General features: G+C 34.3%; 4 protein-coding genes across 5 annotated transcripts; 1 reads left to right on the top strand and 3 right to left on the bottom strand.

Moving 5' to 3' along the window:
- The first annotated feature begins 209 nt into the window (after positions 1-209).
- Positions 210-11,711, top strand: LOC135134490 (non-lysosomal glucosylceramidase-like). The gene is made up of 12 exons (XM_064063184.1): positions 210-652; positions 710-798; positions 851-1,031; positions 1,083-1,239; positions 9,401-9,524; positions 9,574-10,057; positions 10,136-10,258; positions 10,307-10,551; positions 10,607-10,877; positions 10,926-11,172; positions 11,220-11,408; positions 11,455-11,711. The coding sequence occupies exons 1-12, from the start codon at positions 492-494 to the stop codon at positions 11,644-11,646; spliced, it is 2,463 nt and encodes an 820-aa protein (XP_063919254.1). The 5' UTR covers positions 210-491; the 3' UTR covers positions 11,647-11,711.
- LOC135134494 (uncharacterized) lies at positions 6,550-7,304 on the bottom strand. Its single transcript, XM_064063191.1, has 3 exons — positions 7,203-7,304; positions 6,819-7,153; positions 6,550-6,765 (listed from the first exon to the last, which is right to left on the bottom strand). Exons 1-3 carry the CDS (start codon positions 7,248-7,250, stop codon positions 6,609-6,611), a joined length of 540 nt encoding a protein of 179 aa, XP_063919261.1. The 5' UTR covers positions 7,251-7,304; the 3' UTR covers positions 6,550-6,608.
- LOC135134493 (probable cytochrome P450 12a5, mitochondrial) lies at positions 11,656-14,620 on the bottom strand. Of its 2 annotated transcripts, none has more exons than XM_064063188.1 (10): positions 14,518-14,620; positions 13,879-14,173; positions 13,737-13,827; positions 13,581-13,684; positions 13,288-13,520; positions 13,073-13,241; positions 12,865-13,024; positions 12,568-12,816; positions 11,956-12,171; positions 11,656-11,904 (listed from the first exon to the last, which is right to left on the bottom strand). In XM_064063188.1, exons 2-10 carry the CDS (start codon positions 14,157-14,159, stop codon positions 11,791-11,793), a joined length of 1,617 nt encoding a protein of 538 aa, XP_063919258.1. In that variant the 5' UTR covers positions 14,160-14,173; positions 14,518-14,620; the 3' UTR covers positions 11,656-11,790. The 2 variants fall into 2 exon arrangements, with proteins under 2 accessions (XP_063919258.1, XP_063919259.1); XM_064063189.1 differs by having other exon boundaries at positions 13,879-14,167; positions 14,518-14,611.
- A 3,442-nt stretch (positions 14,621-18,062) lies between these two features.
- Positions 18,063-20,020, bottom strand: LOC135133997 (probable cytochrome P450 12a4, mitochondrial). The gene is made up of 9 exons (XM_064062564.1): positions 19,803-20,020; positions 19,655-19,754; positions 19,478-19,584; positions 19,197-19,429; positions 18,985-19,153; positions 18,777-18,933; positions 18,481-18,729; positions 18,232-18,429; positions 18,063-18,176 (listed from the first exon to the last, which is right to left on the bottom strand). The coding sequence occupies exons 1-9, from the start codon at positions 20,018-20,020 to the stop codon at positions 18,063-18,065; spliced, it is 1,545 nt and encodes a 514-aa protein (XP_063918634.1).
- Between the last annotated feature and the right edge of the window lie 2,382 nt (positions 20,021-22,402).

Raw genomic sequence — 22,402 nt, 5'->3', positions numbered from 1 at the left:
GACCACAGGTGAATCCGCAAACCCAGTGGTGGCTGGACATAGTTTGAGGATCTGAAGAGGATTCACTGTTCTGTTTCCAATGTCGTAGCGTAGAGATTGTTAGAATTACTGGATGTTTGGTTTTCCTTAAGTTGTTATTAAATAAATGCATATTGCATGTTCATGGACTTTGTCACTGTAACCTTGGTAATGATAACCACCAATGAGTTTTTTGCCACAAAAAATAGTAGCAGTAATAAACTAGTATTTTACACGCGAATCATCGACAGGAATCCGATAATATTTTAGCGTTAACAGACACATTTTAAATGACTCATTGACTCAAGGGAAGTGTTGTAGGTTATACTTAATCTAAAGCGTCGTAAAATTACCACGTCCTGATAACGCTTTGATAACAGTTGATGTACTAGTGTAAACTTATTTTCTAAATTAAAATGAAACTGTGAACTCATTTATCGTCACTCCCCCTTGTTACTCTTCCAGTGGTAACCATGAGCTCAGCACAGGTTAGAAAAATTTCGCAAAAATGTGAAACCGAAGTTCCCAATTACGGATTAAAAGTGAGATTAAACCACACTTACCCCGAAGATCGATCTCAAGATTTTATACCAAGCATAAAACAAATATGGGCTATGTTACCGCTAATTTTGCGGTACAATTTTGAGGTTATGTTTATGTTTTTCCAAAAATAATCACAACGATGTTGCAGGTACATTTGGTACTACATTGTCCACCGAATCAGGGGCAAATCCATCGTAATGGATTATGTCAAGACGCTAAGAGCGCAGCAGATATACGGTAACTCAATTGACAGGTTGAGGGCCCCATTTGATATTAAAAGCGGTTTTAGGTGTCCCGATCGGAGGTATTGGTTGTGGCACGATTGGGAGGGGCTTCCGGGGCGAGTTTTGCAGGTTTCAGTTGAGACCGGGGCTGTATGAATACAGTACAGTTGATGCAAATCAGTTTATTGTTACTGTTAAAGATGGGCACCATGAAACCATTTTTCATAGTTTGTTATCGACGTTTCCGTATGTGTGTAGTCGAATGTGTCTTTTGAATTTGAGTTGTTTTTTTTGAAGGATGAAAAGTTTGAAAAGTTGGGAAAGTTCGATTGATGGTTCAGAGTGTTTTTACACTGGGCTTTATCCCAGGTCTTGGACCGAATTTGATTTGTCCAGGTATGGAATAATGCTGACCTGCAGGCAAGTTAGCCCCATTATTCCCCATAATTACAAGGTAATTATTATTCACACATTTTCATTAAATTTTCAATCAGCGTTTACTAAAACAAAATGATTCTGAGATAATTATAATTAGCTGTGCTGAAAAGTGATCAAGAGTTCAAATTAATCACACTGGTGCAAACAAACAATCAGTCTATAGTCCAGTCCATGTGTAATTAGAAGCGCAGAAATGTCACGAGCATGAGTAACTTGTATTGAATGATACTGGTTCAAAATCCTAGATTGTTGAAAAGATGTAATCAATGCAGTATTTGTCTCTCAGTTTCATAGTAAACAGCTCATTACAAACTTCAAATTTAAAAACGTATTACCAAGACTTATAGAACAAAATACAAGAAATGTTTGTGATTTTTTTTTATGCGATTTTATGATATTTTCCTGTATTCTATTTATTTGGAAATGCAACGTAGTTATAAAAGATCGTAACATAAAGTTAGCTTTGAAATTTTGTGCATTTGCCGCCTCCTTGTGATGATTGTAACTACTATATACGTAGTTGCTTGTCACAACTCACAAATGTCAGTTGTAGGTAATCAGGATCGTAATGTATTTGTTGTTTAATAGCTAGGTAACTAATAATTCAGCTCGGCTGATGCTTATTATCTTATCAGAAAAACGCAGTCACTAGTGACACATTTTCAACCAACTTGATGTACGATATTTTGGAATAACCTTGTATATGCTACTACTATAAATTTATTTAGTGAGATATAAGAGATATGTGTTGGTAATGAATTTACTGGGTTCCATTATCACTTTTGTCACAAACATTGTGCACTTGTTAAACGACTTGGACCAACCAGTGGGTGGAAACAGCTACTTCCCGGACAAGAGCCCCACCGGACGCTGGATTACACCCACCATCACTCATTTGATCAGATTTTTCTTGAATCTCGCTAACGTTAATTTGCTTAACTTAGGCTTGTAAGGACAAGAATTCGAATATTAAACAACCATTGAAATATGCTGTACTGATGAGTGCCAAGGAGGTCGAAACTGCAATCTACAGATTTTCATTGCATGTCGAAATGTTTATGAATTTATTTGTTAGAACGAAATTCTTAAACCAGAAAAAATTGTATGTGTTTTATAGTAAGCACATCAAAAGGGTTATAAAATGCTGTTTACTTCTTCAGCGTACGCTGACCAAATAAATCCTGTCTAAAATGTCCAAAATATGATGACAGAGTCTATTTATTTTTATAACTGTTTATACAGAGTGACTTAAAACAATTAATGAATCAATAACTGCATCTATCCAAATTGATATACGTGTCCTTGCAAAAATATTGATGACGTCATCACAAAATTTTTTAAAGGGAAAACTTAATTGCAACATACGCGTAGTATGCTTTTTCGCTGCTTACTTTAACATTACATACATTTCTTTTATTTTAACTCATAAGGGTTCCCATAAAAATAAATAAAATTCGCAAAGTCAAATTTTCTAATTTTTCGAAAAAGCTGGATATGTGTTATTGTACTTCAGAGACGAGGGAAGTTCTGTCGAAATAACCCTCGACCATTTTTTTTATATCAGTTTTGCAGTGCTGGGGATAACTTTATTTTTGATTTGAGAAATACTTTGCCCATTACGCAATTAATAATAAAGAAAAACATGTTGCTAAACGATGTTTATTTAATAATTTTTTGACCTGACGTCTGAATGAAATAAATATTAGATTTATTTAATTTCATCACTACATAGAAGTTCGTTGCCGGGTCAGGCGCGGATACAGGATTTCGTTCAGGGGGGGGGGGCAATTTTTGTGCGATTTTACCTATCTACCAAAAATTCGTTCTAAACAAAAAAATTTATAAAATTTTAGCTAGTATACTCTTTTCCACATAACATGGGTGATATTTGGTTGTTTTCATTAGGTACACGTATAGTGTACAGTAGAACCTCGATAATCCTAATTAATTGGGAAAAAGGTGTGTTCGGATTAATGATTTGTTCGGATCAGCAATTTTCCCAAAAATCTGAAAGGGAATTGAATAACAACTTCATACACAACTGAAAACAAACTTCAAGAATTAAACCTAAATTTTATTAAACAAAAATTAAAGAATTCTTAAGCAACAATGGATGATAATAGATACATTCAAAAAAAATATTACTCCGTGACCATAAACACGCTATCTTTTTGGAATAAACACCCCGGGATCTGTATCCTGAAATTTTTCAGAATTTTTAGATGAATTTTTCAAAAATGAAATTTTCCATTATGTATTCGTATTACCTCCATTATGGAAATTTCGATCCATTCTCGACGATTTTCGAAATTTAACTAAATATATTTTCTTGTAGATTTTGGACCTCAGAAGTCACTTCTAGCTTCATTTCGATAACTTAAACCATTTTTCCAGAATCGTCCAGTTGAAATATCGCAATTTTTAAAAATTTCGAAAAACTCGAATTTCACAGCGAATTTTGCGAATTGCTCTGTTACCATAAACATGGTATATTTTTGGAATCAGCAAGTCGGGATATATATCCCTGAATTTTTTCAGAATTTTTGGGAAATTTTTTCAAAAATGAAATTTTTCTCATGCAAATTTCGACCCATTTTCGACGATTTTCGAAGTTTAACCAAATACTTTCTCTTGTAGGTCTCCAATAACTTCATCCGTTTTTCCAGAATTAGTTAATTAATTCAGTGCTTTGAAATATCGCAATTTTTAAAAATTTCAAAATATTCCATACAACATATGCAGAATGATCTTGCGTCATTTTTGGAAGTAGATGCATGTTTTCAAGTTCAGTTTTTGTTCGGATTAAAGAGGCATCGACTTCAAATAGCCTCTGTTCGGATTACTGGATGTTGAGACAATCGTGACTTCGGATTATAGAGGTTGTACTGTATTTACAAAATGAAATTTTGAAATTGGTCAAAATAAAGTACTTCGGTCGTGTGTCAGGGGGGGGCAATTGCACCCATTGCCCCCCCCCCCCCCCTGGATCCGCGCCTGTGCCGGGTGTATTTTTCAATATAAATTTAAGTTCTTGTCTGGGAGTAATTTTTGATTTTAATTTTAGAAATTAGACGAGCCATTTCGGATGTATTTGATAAAATAAATAGGTTCGCAAAAGTTTTGAGAGTAATGTATAAATAATTTTCAAAAGTAGGAATAAATTGTTAAACCATAGGTAACGAAGCGTGTTTTTGGTGTTTTTGTATATAGACCTTTTAAATAAAGAAATGTGATACTTAATGTCATCAGTTTTGATACAAGTAGGTACATAAATTTTGCTGTGTATAATTGTAAAAATAAGTAATAATATTCTTGTGTAGCTAGAATTTTAGCTATAAATTAGGTAAACTTTTTGTTATATTTTGTGAGACAGCGGTACAAACAGTTCAAAGAACTTTATTTATAAATTACGAGAGGATAAACAAGTGTTAACCTCCGACAAAAAACAATGATGAAAAATCTGAAATTGGTTAAGATTAGTTGCGCCAGTCGACGCACCGCTGGGACGGTAGACCTTCGCTTGAACCCAGCTGTTTCTTCTTAGATAGGATATTTAGTTGTTGTTTTTTATTCTTTCTTAGCTGAAACTGGTTAAGATTCGTTGCGACTGTCCACGCGCTGTTTTCACTTTCACGCGAACTGAGCCGATTCCTGCGCCAATTGTGCTATGAGCTGATCTTGAAATGGCTGAAGTAATTATCAAATGTAATAAGCATTCACGTTCGGTAGAAGTAGCTGACAGAAATTTTTCTGTGGTTAAGTTGCAATCTTAAGATCACTAGAAATTAAAGATTGGTATCAACTGTCTAGTTTTCTAATTCAAATGTCAAATCTGAATTGTCTGGAAAAAAACGATGTTTTTCTAATTTCAACACGCTTCGTTTGAAGAAAATCCTTAAATACAGCGTGGAAACAATTTCCACAAAAGTAGTCACGAGAAAGCGCATTTTAAAGGAAAAGAAACAAGAAATATTTCGTGGTTTTGAAAAAATTACTGGGAAAAATAGACAATGCTTGGGTAAAACGGAAACAGTTAAACTGGTGGCAGAAATATTTTCCGTAAAGTTCGCTAGTGTTCTCGAGTGTTTTTCGAATTTTAAAACAATACCGATACAACGGCGTCGGTGCCGTTAATATTATACTCAGAATCAGAAAGACGACTGCCCAGATTTATATACCTACATGCTTTGTTGGGTCCGCTCTACAATTGGTTTTTAGTTTTATATAATCGTTATTGTTTTGTAAAAGGGAAAATACTCGGCTTGGAGAATAATTGTACGTAATACGTACACGTATAAATTTAGGTTTCCGAAGGTGAAGGTTTTCACATTAAATAGGTACCAGAATCAAATTTCTAAAGCGGTATCTCTAATTGCGTGATAGTGGTGAAGATTTATTTTTCATTTTCTTGGATGAGACATGGATATACCAAAACGGATCCATGGTAAAATTGCGGATCCATGATGATGACATCAAAGCTTGTCCTCCTAAAATAACTAGTGAAGGGAAAAGATTCACAATTTTACATGCGGGTTGCTCTTTAATTGGGCTTTTAGAGGGATGCAATTTTCTCTTGGATTCAAAAGTAGATTCAGCAGATCACCACAAAACCATCACATTTTCGATATTTGCCATTTACTTACTTACATGTCACATTTTTGATACCTACTTTCTGACATTCCAGTTATACATTATACACTAGAACAATTATGTCCGCGGTTACACAGCTTAAAAAAAAAAGTTACCAAATCTAGTTACATCTACCGAACGTGAATTCCTTATAGTTAACGGCCATCCCGATTAAACCAGTCTTCAAACAAAATAAGTGCATTGAAACTGATTCAACCCTTGGGGAGCTACACGGCACTTCAGATAGACGAAGGGTTTAGAATTATAAGCCGGGGGGTATGTTAATAACTAATTATAAATAAAATCGGTACGTTCTTTCTACAGATTTTGTTTTTTTTTTGTTGTAATTAGTACACGGGGGTAAAAATACGGGTACATTATTATTGATACAGGAGCACGCTGCAGTAGCTATTTGAAAGATTTACTTGAAAAAATTCTGACGTGACGTCATTAGTTTTTTGATTATATCTAAGATTTCGAATGCGTAATTTTGGAGATGGTATATGCAATGAAATCATTAACAGACAGATAGACGGAAACGGGAAATCGACATTAAAATATGATTGATGTTTTATTTAGCGGATAATTTTCCTATATAAAAGTTTTTTTCAGTGTTTTCAACGTTTTAAAAGTATACACTTTTTTTAGTAAAATTAAGAACGTGTTACATAATTATGTATACTAATGTAATGAAACATTTTTACTTCCTAATGAGATCATTCTTTTGCGTTATTATTTACATACTAATGTTGTTTTTTAAATGGTTGCACTGCATGTACAGTGGCTAGGAACTCGAAAAGTCCGAAACTCCAAACTTTGATCATTCTCATTAACTGTTAATAGTTTTTCATTTCTGAATTTTTGTACACACCGTATGTTCTTCTCGAGCAATCGTGAGTCAAAACAAGGATTACTAAAAACGAAAAATGTATCAAAAGTAACGATAACAAACTAAGTGATACTTACCCGCATATTTCGAAAGTTACCAATTGCCGGTACATCTCTGTATTGGCAATGATTCTTTCCACATCATCGACATCTTTGATCATTTTTGGAGCAGTTTCCACATGTATACCTTGACACCTAGTATCCTGTGTGTCACTACGTTTTTGTCTGTCATTTACTGGATCAGAGCTTGAGTAAATCGTTCCGAAGTAAGATTCCAGAATTGTAGCTTTTTTCATCATTTGGTCCACCTTTTCTTCTGGATAGTCGGATACGGTTTGGCACATGTTGAAAATGCAATTTTTCGGCAGATTGGGTTTTGCGTTCTTGTTGTATCGGCCAAGCGAATGCGAGTTCTGAAAAAAAATGATGTTGGAAATTTTAAAAAGAATGGTTGGTTCTTACCGCAGAAAGCGCAAGAGTGAGCATTAAAAGGGGAGTTAGGTTCATCATCTTGTATGAAATTTGACGATGTTTTTGATGTAGATGTAAACCAGTCGGTATTTATATAAATACTGGTCCAGTGACTAATTATCATTGTGGTTAGCAGGGAATTTCGTTGGGTAATCATCAAAGAGCGGACTTGGATGCAAAAAAAAATGTTAAAATATTTGTATATAGGTGTGTGCACAAACAAAAAATGTTAAAAAGATCTTTTGATGATAGATGTCAGGGTCTGTTTATATTTTTATTTCACAACAAAGTTTTTTTGTAGTTTTATGTGAAATATGTATGTACAATTACTGCGAATTAAAGCTCTTAGGACACTAAAACAATAAAATTTTACTATGCAGTTATGTAGTGACACGTAAAAGTACTAAATTTATGTCAATAAAATAACATTTGATATTTGTAATGTTTAAGGCGATAACATTTATTGAGTGCGTTGTGCTAAGTTCCGTGTTAAAATTAATTGTTTTCGACATATGCTTTTTTTATTAATAAACTTATTTATCGATATGGATAGCCAGTTTGTCATTTGTTAACATGAAATAAATAAATAAATATGTTAAACTTCATCCAAATTTATTTAGAAAGTGTGAAGTATCCGAAACAGTTCGTTATCATCAGATCATTGTAAATATTAAAATTACTTCTCCCTAGAAAACGTGTATCTTAAAAAATCATCAAATATGTTTTTTTGAAAAAAATCTTATTAATTTAGAAAAATTGTTTAAACCTATCAAATTCCCCGCATTTGGGAATTACAGTAACATTGTACTATACATTTACTTATCTCTATCAATGCATTGATGACGCCATATCAAAAGTACACGTATATATAAAATATGTATTTTGGAGAATATGCTTTCCTGCAGACGTGGTATTTGCTGCTGCACTTCAGGGACGAGGGACGTCTGTAAATACTTTCATAGGGTTTTCTGTAATACGAGGAAAACCATATTAGTAGAAATATCATATGCGTCAAAGGTCAGATCAAGTTTATCCAGTTCTGTTGCGGAATTTTATACTGAAAGATGAAGGGTACCTGTTGAAAGGTGTGATAGTATATTGATATTTTTCGGTGTTGCGGAGATAACAATGCATTTGAATTAACCATTGTTTAAATAATAACAAGCGTCTATTATATTAAATCAATAAGTGATTATCTTTTGTTATTTCAGTGTAATTTTTTACGTATCACTGTCCTGAACCAATTGATGGTTATATCCTGAGTAGTCATAAATTTCTAATGAAGTTCCGGGTAGTGTAAAATTTTGTCAACGCTAATTTATCAGTGGTTTGTAAAGTCATAGGATTACTTATGAGTAAATAAATAAAAATGATGAATTTTGTGGGATTCTTATGGTTTTGGCGGAAATGATATTCGTTGTTTTCTAATGTGTGATGCGTTTTTGTCTATTTCATAATTTATTTCTGTCTATAACCAAACAATTACTAATTTATACACTATGCTAAAGCAAGTTGACTTTTATCTTTCTTGGTGTAATATAGGTTTCTAACACCCACTAGTTTAGAACAAAAGTGGAAGTTTAGCCCACCCATATCAATTGTAAGCAAAGTATTTTCCTGTTCGATGAGTACGTATCGCTTTCTGGACCCAACTGGAAAGTAAAACGAGTAGCGAAGACGTGTGCTTAAACCTTTCTATCAGAATTGATTCTTATGCTAAGTGAACACCATACAAATCTCATGTCAGGTACAAAATTTTAAATCCAACTCGACCATCACCTCAGTCGTGCGGAATGGTTTATCGCAAGAAGGGTCAAAGTCAATTTGTTGTAGCCATATCCATATTATATATCGTTATAAAATACAGCCAGCATAAAGCGTAGGACGCGTTAGAATATTGAAATTCCGTGAACGCCATTGTTTTTAATTTGAAGTAGTGTACATATTTTTCGTAAATTACGACTGTCTTAGAACCAAGATTGCAAGGAATCATGCTATGCAATATCTGAAATTACAATAACTACTCAATTTGGACGACGTTCATTTTTTGAGAATATTCTTCTCCTTCTGGTGTAAAACAATGACGTTTTACAGAACTTAGCTCTCGAGTACTCTGTATGTTCGTGATAAAAGGTCTTTGTCAAGTCACTGCTTGACATCTAAAACGATTTCTTTGTATGCCTTTACAGGATAGTTCCTTACCATGCTCTGTCTTCGTCTGGGACATCAAAAACATTTGCGACGAAGATAGAACCGTAACCATCGCTTTCACTTTTAAAAACGGCATCGGAAATAAAAGCAAAGATAGATCCTGTAATACCGCCTCCACCATTTTTAACCCAACTACTAATTTCATTTTCAGCGACTTGTAGTTCCAAGGCTTTTTCCCTTGGAGAATCCGAAGGAGTCGTTCTCTACCACACCATCGACAAAATGCAATGTTCCTACGTTCTTTCAGCTAAAGCAAACCCCGACATCGATATTTCCAAGTGTCTCTATTTCGATCCGAATTCTAGCGGAATTGAGCCTTGGATCCAACTTAAAAATAATGGGTGTTTTGATAAGATTACCGATAAGAATTATGGACAGGTTTTTGGGGAAATGGCCTGTGGTATTGCTGCTAAGGGCCTAGTGCATCCCAATAACTGTCTCAGTACTGAGATGGCGTTGGTCTGGGATATGCCGACGGTCCAGTTCCCCAACAAACAAAAGAAGTATTCGAGGTACTACACAAAGTACTTTGGGAACGAAAACGCCGGGTTGAGAATTACGAGATACGCGTTTGAGAATTATAGAGAGTGGGAAGATGGTATTTATAGGTGGCAGGGTGCCATTCTCGAAGATGGGTAAGACAATGGGCACAGTACCAAATATAGATTCAAAAAATTCCATGTAGAACCGTTTAATAATCCAAACATTTACAGAGAACTACCCGACTGGTATAAGTCGGCGCTCTTTAACGAATCGTACTTTGTGAGCGATGGTGGTACTATTTGGGTCACTCTGGACGATGAGGACGCCAAAAAGCTACCAAAAAGCGACCCCCGGTAAATTTTTGCCCGACGGTTAACCCACGCTTTAACATTCTCCTTTAGAATAGAGTTCGGAAAGTTCGCACTCTTGGAGGGACATGAATACAAAATGTACAACACGTACGATGTACATTTCTACGCTTCGTTTGCTTTCGTGCCAAACTGGCCTCTTTTGCAATCAGTTCTTCAGTACGACATGAGGGACGCCATTTTCACAGAGATCCCGGATAAAGTGAAGATGTTGTACGATGGTTCCATGGTGGAACGGAAAGTACCGAATACGGTACCACACGATATAGGAGATCCTGGTACGCGACGATAAAGCAAACAAAAACTTATTTTCGACTTTTTAATTGTCAACAGGTGAGGAACCGTTCATTTTGCTTAATTCTTACCCCATCCACGACGTTAGCCACTGGCGAGATTTAAATTCCAAGTTCGTGTTGCAAGTGTTCAGAGACGCTTTCACAGCGGGTTTAAACGAACGCTCTGTACAATATTTGAATGATATGTACGACGCTTGCTACGCCGTGATGCACAAGAGCGAAGAATTCGATATTGATGGTGATGGGCTAATCGAAAATACGGGTAGTCCGGATCAGACTTTTGACACTTGGGTTATGACGGGTTCTAGGTACATACTCAAAATTGGGGTTAGCCGTGACTAATTTGTGTTTTTAAGTGCATATTGTGGTGGTCTATGGCTAGCTGCTCTCTTCGCTATGACCAAAATCTCTGACGCGTTACAAAAAACCAAAGATAATGAAAAGTTCCAGAAACTTCTAGACAAAGGGAAGGCGTCTTTTGAACGGAAATTGTGGAACGGGAGGTGTTACAACTTTGATTGTTCGGACGTGGAGTGTCGGTCTATCATGGCGGATCAGTTATGCGGTCAGTGGTATCTGAGAAGTAGCGGTTTTGCATATGAGGTAACTTTACTTTGTGTGAAGAATGATGTGGTATTGTTGTTTGTCAGGTGTTTCCGCAAGATCGTGTCAAGACTAGTTTGAAGACGATTTATGAAAATAATGTACAGTCGTTTTGTAATGGTAGAATGGGTGCAGTTAATGGGTTTATAGATGGAGCTGTTGATAAGTTTACTATACAGAGTGAGGAAGTGTGGACCGGTGTGACATATTCGTTAGCCGCCAGTATGCTTCAAGAGGTAATAAAGGTATACTTTGTGGTGGAACGTAATGGAATCGTTGTAGGGAATGTGGAGCGAAGGGTTTAATACAGCTGGAGGTATGTATAAATCGATGACCGATCGCTTTGGACTTGCTTTTCAAACCCCTGAGGCTCTATACGCCACTAAGTGTTACAGAGCTGTAGGTTATATGCGAGCACTTAGTATCTGGTCGATGCAACTAGCTATCAATGAATTAAAGAAGACAAAGAATTAAAAACATCAGTACTTGTAGCTTTGTTTTTATAATTAGAAATAAATCTTCAAGTTAAATCTCACAAACGTACCTTATTTTAACATCACACTCTTATTTACAGCTATATCAACGAATAAACATAAAATTAAAAGGATAACAGTCCTTTTAGTCGTCTACGGGTTTCACACGAATTTTCAAAGGGTCCGCAATACCATATAGAGTAGTCGTTGCAAATTTCATGTCTTTGTGGGGCCAACTTATCTCGAAATTTCTGGCGATCTAAAAATATTTGTCGTACGAAGTGCTTTTTGATTGATAGTAGTTAGGTACCTTTAAAAATGCCACATCCAGTTCCAAATTGGCTAATCTTTTTCCAATGCAGCTTCTTGGGCCGTACCCAAATGGTGCCAGAATGAATGGATTTGCATTTTTGTGGGAAATGTCAGCCGGACACTGCGATAGCCAGCGTTCAGGCAAAAAATCTCTAGCTTTGGGAAAGTGGGCATCCATCAGGGAAATCACCAAGTTTGATGACATAACGTCTGTCTGAAAATTACAAAGCTGAAGAATGATTCACTTTTCGATATATTAAAAAAAATCTGTTTCCACTTCGTCTGAAGATAATTTTAGAAAAACAAATTTTTGGGAGCTGTATTCTGCAATTGTTAAAGTTCAAGAATTTGGGAAGACAAAAAGATTATGAATCTCATATTGTAAAATCAAGAATAGACTGAAACCGTGTTATTTACTTGTATCATGCACAAGAGCAAGTTTTTTTTTCGATCATATGGTATATAAATAATATTTTATAATTCCGTAGTGATCTCCAGCTACTTGGTGCATTTGTAAAGATGATTCTTCAGTACCTAATTGTTTAATTATGTTGAGCTTTAACTGGACCTGAGTCTGTTAGCCAATTTTCAATCACAATAATATACTTACGTTTTCTGGTATTTGGTAACCTGCCAGGACCAGTTTTTTCTGCGTTCTGCGCATGTTTCCAATACCTATGGGAGCCAAACGGGTGACTTCTTTAACCACAGCTTTCAAGTAGGGAGCTTTTGCCAATACTTCTTTCGTAATCGGTGTGTCTTTATTTTTAAGCAAAGCTTGCGCTTCCTTTCGGAGTTGTTCCTGTTTTTCTGGATATTTGCCTAGGTAGTATAGGCCTGCACCCAAAATTCGTCCAGTCTGTAAAAAGAGAAGCTACAACAGGAATGTCACTTAAAATAACATTACTGTGTCTATTCCAGCAAGCATCATATCCATGGCCATTGCAACAGCCGTGTCTTTGTCTTTTTTCAGTAGTTGCTGCAGTACACTTTTTATTTCATTTTCGGGATCGTTTTCTTGTTTGGCCAGTTTATCTAAAGCTCGATTAATGTGTTTGATATTTGTCCTGTAACATTCTATTAGTATTTGGATTTATAATGACTAGAGTTCTTACTCCACGAGAAAATCTATAACTGAAACGTATTGTTTCCAGTCGGGAGTGTTCATGTATTTATACAACGAAGGTCTAAAGTCAAGTTTGTACATCAAATCGAAGAATTGGATTGCATTGTTTATAATTTTTTGCTGCTCGGAGTCGGCTTTTAAATCGCGTTTTAAACAACCTACAAAAAGTATGTGTGAAATTGAAAAACAAAAGTAAAAGAATACCCAAATGTGTATCTAGTGTCACCACTCCGACAGATTCCAAAGACCATTTGTATAGTTCGTTCCTGAAGTCATCGGGCATTTCACCATCTTTGTTTTGTTTGGCGAGATGCTTTATGTTGTCCACCAGTTCATCAGCAACGAGGTTCATCTTATCTGTGTATCGCGCGATATTTTTTGGTTGCATCAGAATTGGATTTACCACGGATCTAAATCTGAACCAGCTTTCTCCTTGACTAGGAGAAAAATGAGTTATTGAAGTAAACAATAAGGTTATAGTGTGAAGACTTGCTTACCGTGTTACTAGTCCAAAAGTTTTGACACCTTTCCTTGATTCCTGATACTTTTCAAGAGATGGAATGTTGTCTCTTATTGGCCAGACACCTTCATTTCTAAATAACTAAATGTTTATTAATATAGTAATTTGGGCAAAAATGTAAATACATATATACCGTTTCAAAATCTTTCGGGTCGAAGAGCACAACGATTGATTTTCCCAACAGTCCTCTCAGGATTGAAATATTGCCATACTGTCTATTTAAACTAGAAAAAGATTTCAAGAGATATGTGTGGTTTTGTAAAGTACCTACTTACTCTCTGTGGATGTCTACGAAGTCCTTTCCGTAAAAGTCTCCAAATATTGGTACCGCAAATCTCCACATATTTCCAATAATTGGTAGTGGTTTGGGTCCTGGTATGCTGTCAAACGGTTTTGCTTCGTCCCAGCCTTGTGGTTTAGCGTCTGTGGTGTCCAAAGCGTGCAAATTCTTATAGTGCTCAAGTTTGTTTTCAAATGCAGCGGTTTCTGCATTTGTCGACATGAAGATCTTTGTTGTGTTGTAACTTACACATTTTAGTAATTTCGTTCGTAGCATTTTGGAAGCTATAACTGAAAGGTTGTATGTAAAATGACACACTATTTTGATAAGGTAGGTAGACGTTATCAACGAATAATTTTTGCATAAAAACACGGACAAGCAAAGTTGAGAGGTTTTGTACTCAATTGTGTTTCGTGTTGCTTAGGTAGGTACGAGGGGTAATTAAAAAAGAATAATAAGCCTAATGAATTTGTATAGGTAAGAAATCAATTTTGGGATTATTAGACAAGTTGTGTGCTGTTTTTGTACAAAATTTTGTCTATTTAGAATTATTTTTTTTTGTTAAGTAAATCTTGAGTGGATAATAACAATAACCAATGTGATTTTTTGAAGTATTTATTAATCGGGTTCTTACCTGAATTTTAAGTGCTGACTTCAAAAAGAGCTAAATTTTAAATTACTTAAGACTTCTGAAGGAGATTGTTTAGGATGAGTATTTATATAACAAATAAATGATGAGACTTATAATATTGTACTGATAAGAAAGATACGCTTATCATTATTAGTTGTAAATAAGTGTTGATAAGAAAGAAGTATTTACGTTTTTTAATTTGCGTGTGAAGACTGATTCTGCACAAGTGTCCATAATTTTATTGTACCTTTTGTTTGTCACCTGCGATACGTATAGCTTATCAGGATATTTTTATCAAAAGCTCTTCACGTTTATCATTGTTTTAAATTTTCACATTGACAAGAAGTATTTTTTTTAATATCTTGTGACTTATTCGTTACAAAAAGTCGATTTAAATCTAATTTTAGCACAGAATAAATTTTAGTTTTAAAAACATATTTGTCCTGTATTTTGTACTTTTTTGAAAATAGTTCATTTTTTTTTTGAAGTTGATTTTCTTTTTTTGTAACTAATTTAATAGCCACTACAATACATACAGTGGTCTCTGATCTAAGACTTTTAAGGATGCCTTGCACTCTTAGGCTGGTTTAGAGGATTCGTGTGAACAGCTGACAGAGCTAATAATTGTCTCTAGCCGGATCTGACGTAAACATTTCTAGTTATCTAGATTTCTCGGCTACTGTTATCACATTGTTTATCTAAATTCGTGTTTTAAAGTGAAACACTACCCTAGTTGCTTTTGCCTCTTTTTATATTTTTTATCTCACTGAAAAAGCAGTTATTAAAATTAAACGCTGTGACCCTAATTAATCTTTAAATTGACATATGTATAAATAAAATTTATAAAACTGATTTTAATCAAATTTATAATAATAAGAAATCTCGGATTCCAGTTTAGATAAACACTAATCTTAAATACCGCAGAGCTACAGGATTAACTTTTTTAGTCCGCCAGAAATTTACACGTTTTTTTGTAATTTCATCCAAATTTCTGGCCGTCTAAAGATACGTATTTATTTATGTATTACCAATTTGGTTATTTTAATAAAAGTTATACTTTAAATAAATCTAATATAAGCAAATGCACGGATTTTAGATAATGGCTTTTGTTGTATTGTCTATATCACACCACCCGAGTAGTTTCTGCAAATAAATAAAAAATAATGCTAATAAATTATTTATTTATTTTAAAATTTTAATAACGTAGTAAGTATGAAATATTGATTGATTTAAAAAGAAACTACAAATAAGTAATACAGATTATACTAAAGAGTATTTGACTGAACTGAGTAATATTCCATTTGTTTCAATTAAAATATCTTTTTGTATTTGAATCTTATTTACTTTATTAATGTGTTGTTTCCGAAGATGTCGTATGTGGGTAATACACACAATATATTTAAAGATAACTTACAGTTATTTTGTGCTATCAGATTTTAAGGTTTAGATAAAAAAGTACAGAGTTATAATTTCTTTTTCATGTTTGTATATTGTTGATTTTTCCGTTGTTTTGCGTGCGATGAGTTGTCAAAAGAGTGTTGTTTAGTCATCATCACCAGTCAATTTTTGATGATTAGTTAGTAAGTATATTAGACATCTAGATACCTAACTGATACCATGTTATCTCACTTTTTAATTTTATAGCGATCTACTCCAGGATGAGGCTAACAACTATAGTGTTCTCATCTAATATAGTAGTAGTAGTAATATAGTTCTCAGAATATGACATAACAGATCCCTGTTTCCATCTGTCTGTCGTCTGTTGGTGATTTTATTAGACAGACAATTTCCAACACTACTAAAGTGTTTGTTGTGAAATTGTAGCCATATGTTAAGGATATCATGTTGAAGAACTTTATCAGAGTTAGGAGAATTTTTCTTGCTAGTGTGTAAAATTTTTGTAAATTGTTGATGAAGATTGCTTTGATGTAGAGCGTTTTTGAAATTTAGGAGGTAACTGAAATTTTTTTAAAAAGGAATTGGGGATTGTTGCTTGTTTGAATTCTAAGCCAATGCGTTCGCCACATGTTTTCTCAATCAATTTTCCGTTATCGGTAACAACCAAAACATAGGACAACTTGCTTTGAAAAAGGACCATATTACAGAGCGATACAAATATGTAACACCTTGCCCTTCTCATTAATAAATATTTTATTAAATAATATATTTTTTAAATAATAGATTCAAACGCGATCTTCGCGTTTTACCTCCACTTAATATCACTCCTAATTCACAGGACCCTGGTCGCTGTGGGAAAAAGCTAAATGTTTCTCTAATAGAAAAATCTGTTTCTGTAATAGAAATATATTATTACTATTTTTATCGATGTGGTCCACAAAGAGTAGATCATGAAATCGCAGAATCTGTTATTATTTGTCCAAGAGACAAGAGACCTTTGAAATGTTCATCTTTTTAGTTTGAGACATTTTCTATAAATTAGTGAACAACGTTAATTTTTATTCCTAAAAAAAATCAGCTGCAAATAGCACCACCGGAAATGTAGTACTCGTACTAATTTTTACAATACGATTTATATAGGGCCAACAAGTAGATATTGTTTTTAAAGTAACGACAATTTAGGAGCCTTTTTAAACAAATATATACAATTTAACTTTGAAACTACAAAGTCTTGCAGACCTTTCAACGTTATCGTAATCATGGTTAATCGTTACCTATTCAAAATGTATTCGTTTATCTCCTCCTAAAAATTGATGACGTCATCTCAAATTTTTGCCGAATAAATCAATCCCCTCTGAAATATGCAAAATATTATGACAGTTATGACTCCATACTTGGTTTATCCATGCATTTACAGTTTTCGAATTACAAATTAAAAAAATATAGAATGGGGCAATTTATTTTATTGATTAATAAATCAAAAACAACTCACTCCATTTTCCCCAAAAATTTAGGAATACAATACTGTTGTTGTTAGTATTACATTGCATCTATCCAAAGTGATATTCGTGTACTTGCAAAAGTGTTGATGACGTATTACAAAATTTTTATAATGGGAAAACTCACTTGAAACAAACGCTTAGCACGCCTCTTTACCTTTGCTCCAACATTATATACATATCTTTATTTTAACTTATATCATAAAAAAATAAAATTCATGAAGTCAAATTTTATTATTTTCGAAAAAGCTGGATTTCTTGTACTGTTTTTTAAGGGCGAAGGAAGTTCGGTCGAAATAACTTTCGACATTTTTTTTAATAATTACGTGTACGTATTTTGTATTGTGCCGACGAAAGTGGTCCCATTTTCATTTTCTGTCATTTTTTCTAATATCTGACTTACAGCCTATCTCGTCAAAATGGTATCTGGAAACCTAATTTTAAGATGGGTCGATAATCATAAAGTTTGAACATAGCATTACGTACGTTAGTTTTAGGTTAGAAAGAAATAAATAAAAAAATGAAAGAAATCTAGGAAATCTAGTTCTAGGTAAAAGGGAGCAAACTGGATATATATACAATATCTTTATTGTCTGACAATGTGCAATTTGCTTCACATTTCTAGGTTTAATGATTATATCATCGAAACGTTTACTGGTTTAAAGCTTTGATATGTAACTGTAACGGTTTACCTATGCCATAGAAAATGGTTGTAGTAAAACACATGTCTTCATGTGGCCAACTCAAGTCAAAATTTCGAATAATCTGAAATATTCAGTACCTATTACATCACTGAGATGCATCAGAATAACCAAACAACCTTCAGGAACGCTATGTGTAGTTCCAAATTAGCCAATCGTTTTCCAAGACAACTTCTTGAACCAAGTCCAAAAGGGGCAAAAGCAAACGGGTTAGCGGTTTTATGTGAAGAAAGCCACCGTTCGGGCAAAAATTCTTTAGCCCTAGGAAAGTACTCATCCGTCGTACAAGGAATTAAGTTAGCCGTCATGATATCCGTCTGAAAATCATACAAAATCGTCTTGTTTTTACAAAAAATATGAATTTGTACCCCTTTGGGCACTTGGTATCCAGCTAGAGTCAAATTTTTGACTGTTGTTCGCAAATTCCCTACACCTATAGGTGCTAAACGCGTGACTTCTTTAACCACAGCTTTTAAGTAGGTGGCTTCTGCTAATACTTTAGTGGTTACAGGGGTGTTTTTGTTTTTGAGCAAACGTTTTGCTTCTTCTCTAAGTCTGATTTGTTGTTCGCGATTTTTGGCTAAGAAGTATAAACCAGCACTCAAAATGCGCCCTGTCTGGAATTTTAAACTTGAAAAAAGTACAAATGCAAGCGGTGTCTTACAGTGTCTACTCCCACAAGCATCATATCTAGAGCCGTAGAAAGTGCAATATTTCTGTCTTTCTTTGCAATTTGGTGTAATACGCTTCCTGCTTCTTTCGTTGTGTCTGTTTCTTTGTCAAAATTGTCCAGAGCCCGATTAACATGTTTAGCGCTTGTCCTTAAAACAATATATTATTATTCGGTTTCATCCTTAAAAGAATATTTCTACTGGATCAAGAAATCAATCACTTCTACATATTTATTCCAAGTTGGTGTATTCATAAGTTTCCACATCGACGGTAACACATCTAGCTTGTACATTAACTCGAATATCTGCTTTGAGCTGTTTATCATCTTTTGAGCTTCAGACTCAAGTTCCAAGTTTCTTTTCAAACACCCTAAACCAAAAACAAATGAAAACATTTTTAAAGCTTCAAATACCTAAATGTGTGTCAAGGGCTACTACTCCGATGGATTCCAAGGCCCATTTATCCATCTCGTTTTTGAAGTCACTTGATGTCTTAATAGCCTCATCTCGTTCCGCAAGGTACTTCATGTTATCGACAAGCTCGGTCGTTACGCGATCTACTTTTTCAGTATATTCGTTAATAATTTTTGGTTGTAGTAAGATAGGGTTTGCTGTTGTGCGAAGTGTGAACCAGTCTTCTCCTTGTCTGTAAATAAGAGAAAAACTCAAATTACAGACGAACCGTAAAACTCACAGTGTCGCAAATCCAAAATTAGGACACGAGTCTTTTCTCAGCTTTCTGTAGTACTCAAGTGACGGTTGGCCTTTTCTAATCGGCCACACTCCTTCGTTTTTAACAACCTGCAATTTATATATATGAATTAATTGATTTAGTAGAGTGCCAGTTGTGGATTTTAACAGAGAGGATTACCGTTTCAAAGTCTTTTGGATCGTATAACACCACCAGTTGTTTGAACCCTGAACCTAGAATACCTTTTAACGTGAGAATGTTTCCGTACTCTGCACACAGCCTAAGAAAATTTGGTTTCAAGTTTCGTTTTTAATTACCCATAACTTACTCTTTATGCACGGCGACAATATCTTTTCCTCGAAACAGTGGCATCCAAAGTCTCCACAAGTTCCCAATTACTGGGAAACACCTAGCTCCTGGAATACTCTCAAACGGTTTTGCTTTATCCCAGCCTCGTGGTTTAGCGTCTGTTGTATCCAGAGCGTTTAAATTTCTGTAATATTCACGTTTTTTCTCCAGTGATGTATTTTCGACGTTTGTAGACATGAAGGTTTTAGATGTGTTGTGTGCAACAATTTTCAAAACATTTGCTTTTATCATATTTTTGTATAAAACTTCTGAAAAAATAACGTGCAATGAGAACAATTTTATTTCTTGACTTATTAGTTGAACGGAGGTTATTGTCCATTTATATACTTGTTCAAGTTAAACAACCTTGGTGGAAACCTTTTTGATTGTTTAAGTGCAATCCGATGTTATTTGGTTATATTTTAGTCTTGTTGGTGATGATGGGCAACATTATATATAATTATAATAATAATTATTATTATACTAGACGCAAACATTTAGTGTGTTTATGGCTTCACATCAATTCATTATTATTCAATAGGCCGTCACAGCCGGATGTCTTAAACCCGTTTACTGATAACCTACCTGAAAAGACTTTTTTCTGGTAAAAGCACAGGGCAGTACTGTCTGGCCGTCCCTGACACGTGGCATGGTTTGCATTTGCTAAGTTTTATGAAGGATTGGCTGTAAAGTATTTTAAACGTCAAAGCCGTAAACGGACCAAATCTTTGCGTCTAGTGTGCATAAAATAAGTATAAATTATTCAAATTGTAGTACCTAGTTTTCTTTTAAGGACGCTTAGATTCTACAGCGGTAGAGTAATCTTCGTTAACATTGTTAAATTTTCTTTGCAGCACTTCTACAGTTTTTTATAATTTCTAAGTATTTTTCTATTAAAGTGTATTTAATGTTCTTCGGTGGAAATTAACAAATAAATTCTGAATTAATTTCATCGATTTTCTATAACACTGAAATATCTAAATAACGAAAGTAAAATTTTCACTTCACTTAAAATTTAAAGTGCATGCGTGTATCCTATAAACTTGAAACACTAAGTAAACGAGTATTATTTGTGTACTAATTCCTATAATTACACCTGGGGAAGCAATAAATTATACTAGTACGGCATTTTTGCAATTTTCATACCAGCACCTCTCCTACCTCCCCTTCGACGCAGTTCTGTCTTATCATAAAGTGATAAGAAGGCTAATTTTTGTCGTTGTAACTTCCTTTTGTCATAGACTATTGGTTAAATTATACCCAGACAATTGTAATATAGTGTCCACTACATCTATTTCCAATTAAAATGGATTTTTTATCCAACGTTGACATCGAAGTGTACTTAAAAGATATTCTGTTTAATGAAAAGTTAAAACATTTTTTAGTCCAACAACATAAAACAGGTCAGGAGGGTAAAGGTTTTGTAGCTGACGTCATTTTTATTACTGTAAGAGGGCAAACACTACAAGACCAATCAAAGGAATATAATTTAGTCCTAAAATGTAGCAAACAGATTCCAAGCTTGAGAGACACTCTTTCAATCAAGGCAACGTTTGAAAACGAAATATATTTGTATTGTTGTGTTTTCAACGAATTTGTCAACTTTCAACACGATAAAAAGCTGGACAGAATTTTTGATTGCGTTCCTAAATGTTTTGGAACATTCGTTGGGGAAAATTTAGAGATTCTTGCTCTTCAAAATTTGAGAAGTTTGGGATATTGTGTTAATGATCTCAAAAATGGCTTGGATGTTAATCATTTAAATTTAATTGTTAATGAGTATGGTAAATGGCACGGTATTTCAGCAGCTATGCAAGACCAGAAACCGGAAGCGTTTTGGCGTTTATCGAACGGTATTCAAGATCTGTGGGAAAAGCTCAGCGAAAAGATAGATATAGATAAGTTTTTTGGGGTACCGATTGAGCAAATATGTAATTTAGTTCGACACGAAATCGGCGATGACGCCAAAAGAAAGATAAACAAATTTCGACAAAAGATCTTGTTTATCATGAAAGAACTGATTTTTGATAGAAATTATTTTTGTGTTTTAACACACGGGGATGCTTGGAATGACAATTTTATGTTTAAATACCAGGTAAATTTTTACTTTTTGGTCTATTCTTGTTGATTTAATATCCTACAGGATTCTGACAAACAGAAGCCTGTAAAAGTGACAATATTGGATTGGCAGATGTCGAGAGTGGGAAACCCGGTTACAGATTTGTCATATTTAGTTTATTCTTGTGCGTCAACTGACGGTTTGGAGGCGTTTGATGACATTCTAAATGTATATTATAACAGTTTCGCTGAAACTGTAGGTAAACTTGGAAGTAATCCTCACACTATATATTCCTTTGAGCAGTTTTTGTCCGACTGGAAAGTATTTGCCAAATATGGATTGATGCTATCTTTTGCAGCTTTTCGAAATGCTATATCTGGTAAAAATGAGGCTGAAAATTTTGAAAAAAATGGCCAAAATGTTTATGATGTTGGTGGTACATTTCATAATGAAGTAAAGTATCACGATTTCTTCAAAAAAAGAATTTTGTGTGTTATTAATGATGTTGTTAAAAGAGGTTT

The sequence above is a fragment of the Zophobas morio genome, unplaced genomic scaffold (assembly GCF_036711695.1).
Source record: "Zophobas morio isolate AGI-343-1 ecotype UQ-CSIRO unplaced genomic scaffold, CSIRO_AGI_Zmor_V1 ptg000023l, whole genome shotgun sequence".
Classification (NCBI taxonomy): Eukaryota; Metazoa; Arthropoda; class Insecta; order Coleoptera; family Tenebrionidae; genus Zophobas; species Zophobas morio.
The sequence above is the reverse complement of the archived record's forward strand: the minus strand, read 5'-3'. Positions and strand labels throughout refer to the sequence as shown.

Coding starts and splice junctions, on each gene's coding strand:
- LOC135134494 (XM_064063191.1), bottom strand. CDS start 7,250: ATGATGAACCTAACTCCCCTTTTAATGCTCACTCTTGCGCTTTCTGCG. Junction 7,154..7,202: donor TCACTCTTGCGCTTTCTGCG/GTAAGAACCAAC, acceptor ATTTTTTTTCAG/AACTCGCATTCGCTTGGCCG. Junction 6,766..6,818: donor GTAACTTTCGAAATATGCGG/GTAAGTATCACT, acceptor TTTCGTTTTTAG/TAATCCTTGTTTTGACTCAC.
- LOC135134493 (XM_064063188.1), bottom strand. CDS start 14,159: ATGCTACGAACGAAATTACTAAAATGTGTAAGTTACAACACAACAAAG. Junction 12,172..12,567: donor GTTACCAAATACCAGAAAAC/GTAAGTATATTA, acceptor TGTAATTTTCAG/ACAGACGTTATGTCATCAAA. Junction 11,905..11,955: donor TGGATGTGGCATTTTTAAAG/GTACCTAACTAC, acceptor AAATATTTTTAG/ATCGCCAGAAATTTCGAGAT.
- LOC135133997 (XM_064062564.1), bottom strand. CDS start 20,020: ATGTCTACAAACGTCGAAAATACATCACTGGAGAAAAAACGTGAATAT. Junction 19,755..19,802: donor ATTGTCGCCGTGCATAAAGA/GTAAGTTATGGG, acceptor AAATTTTCTTAG/GCTGTGTGCAGAGTACGGAA. Junction 19,430..19,477: donor AATTTTGGATTTGCGACACT/GTGAGTTTTACG, acceptor TCTTATTTACAG/ACAAGGAGAAGACTGGTTCA.
- LOC135134490 (XM_064063184.1), top strand. CDS start 492: ATGAGCTCAGCACAGGTTAGAAAAATTTCGCAAAAATGTGAAACCGAA. Junction 1,032..1,082: donor AGTTTGTTATCGACGTTTCC/GTATGTGTGTAG, acceptor TTTTTTTTGAAG/GATGAAAAGTTTGAAAAGTT. Junction 11,409..11,454: donor CCGCCAGTATGCTTCAAGAG/GTAATAAAGGTA, acceptor GAATCGTTGTAG/GGAATGTGGAGCGAAGGGTT.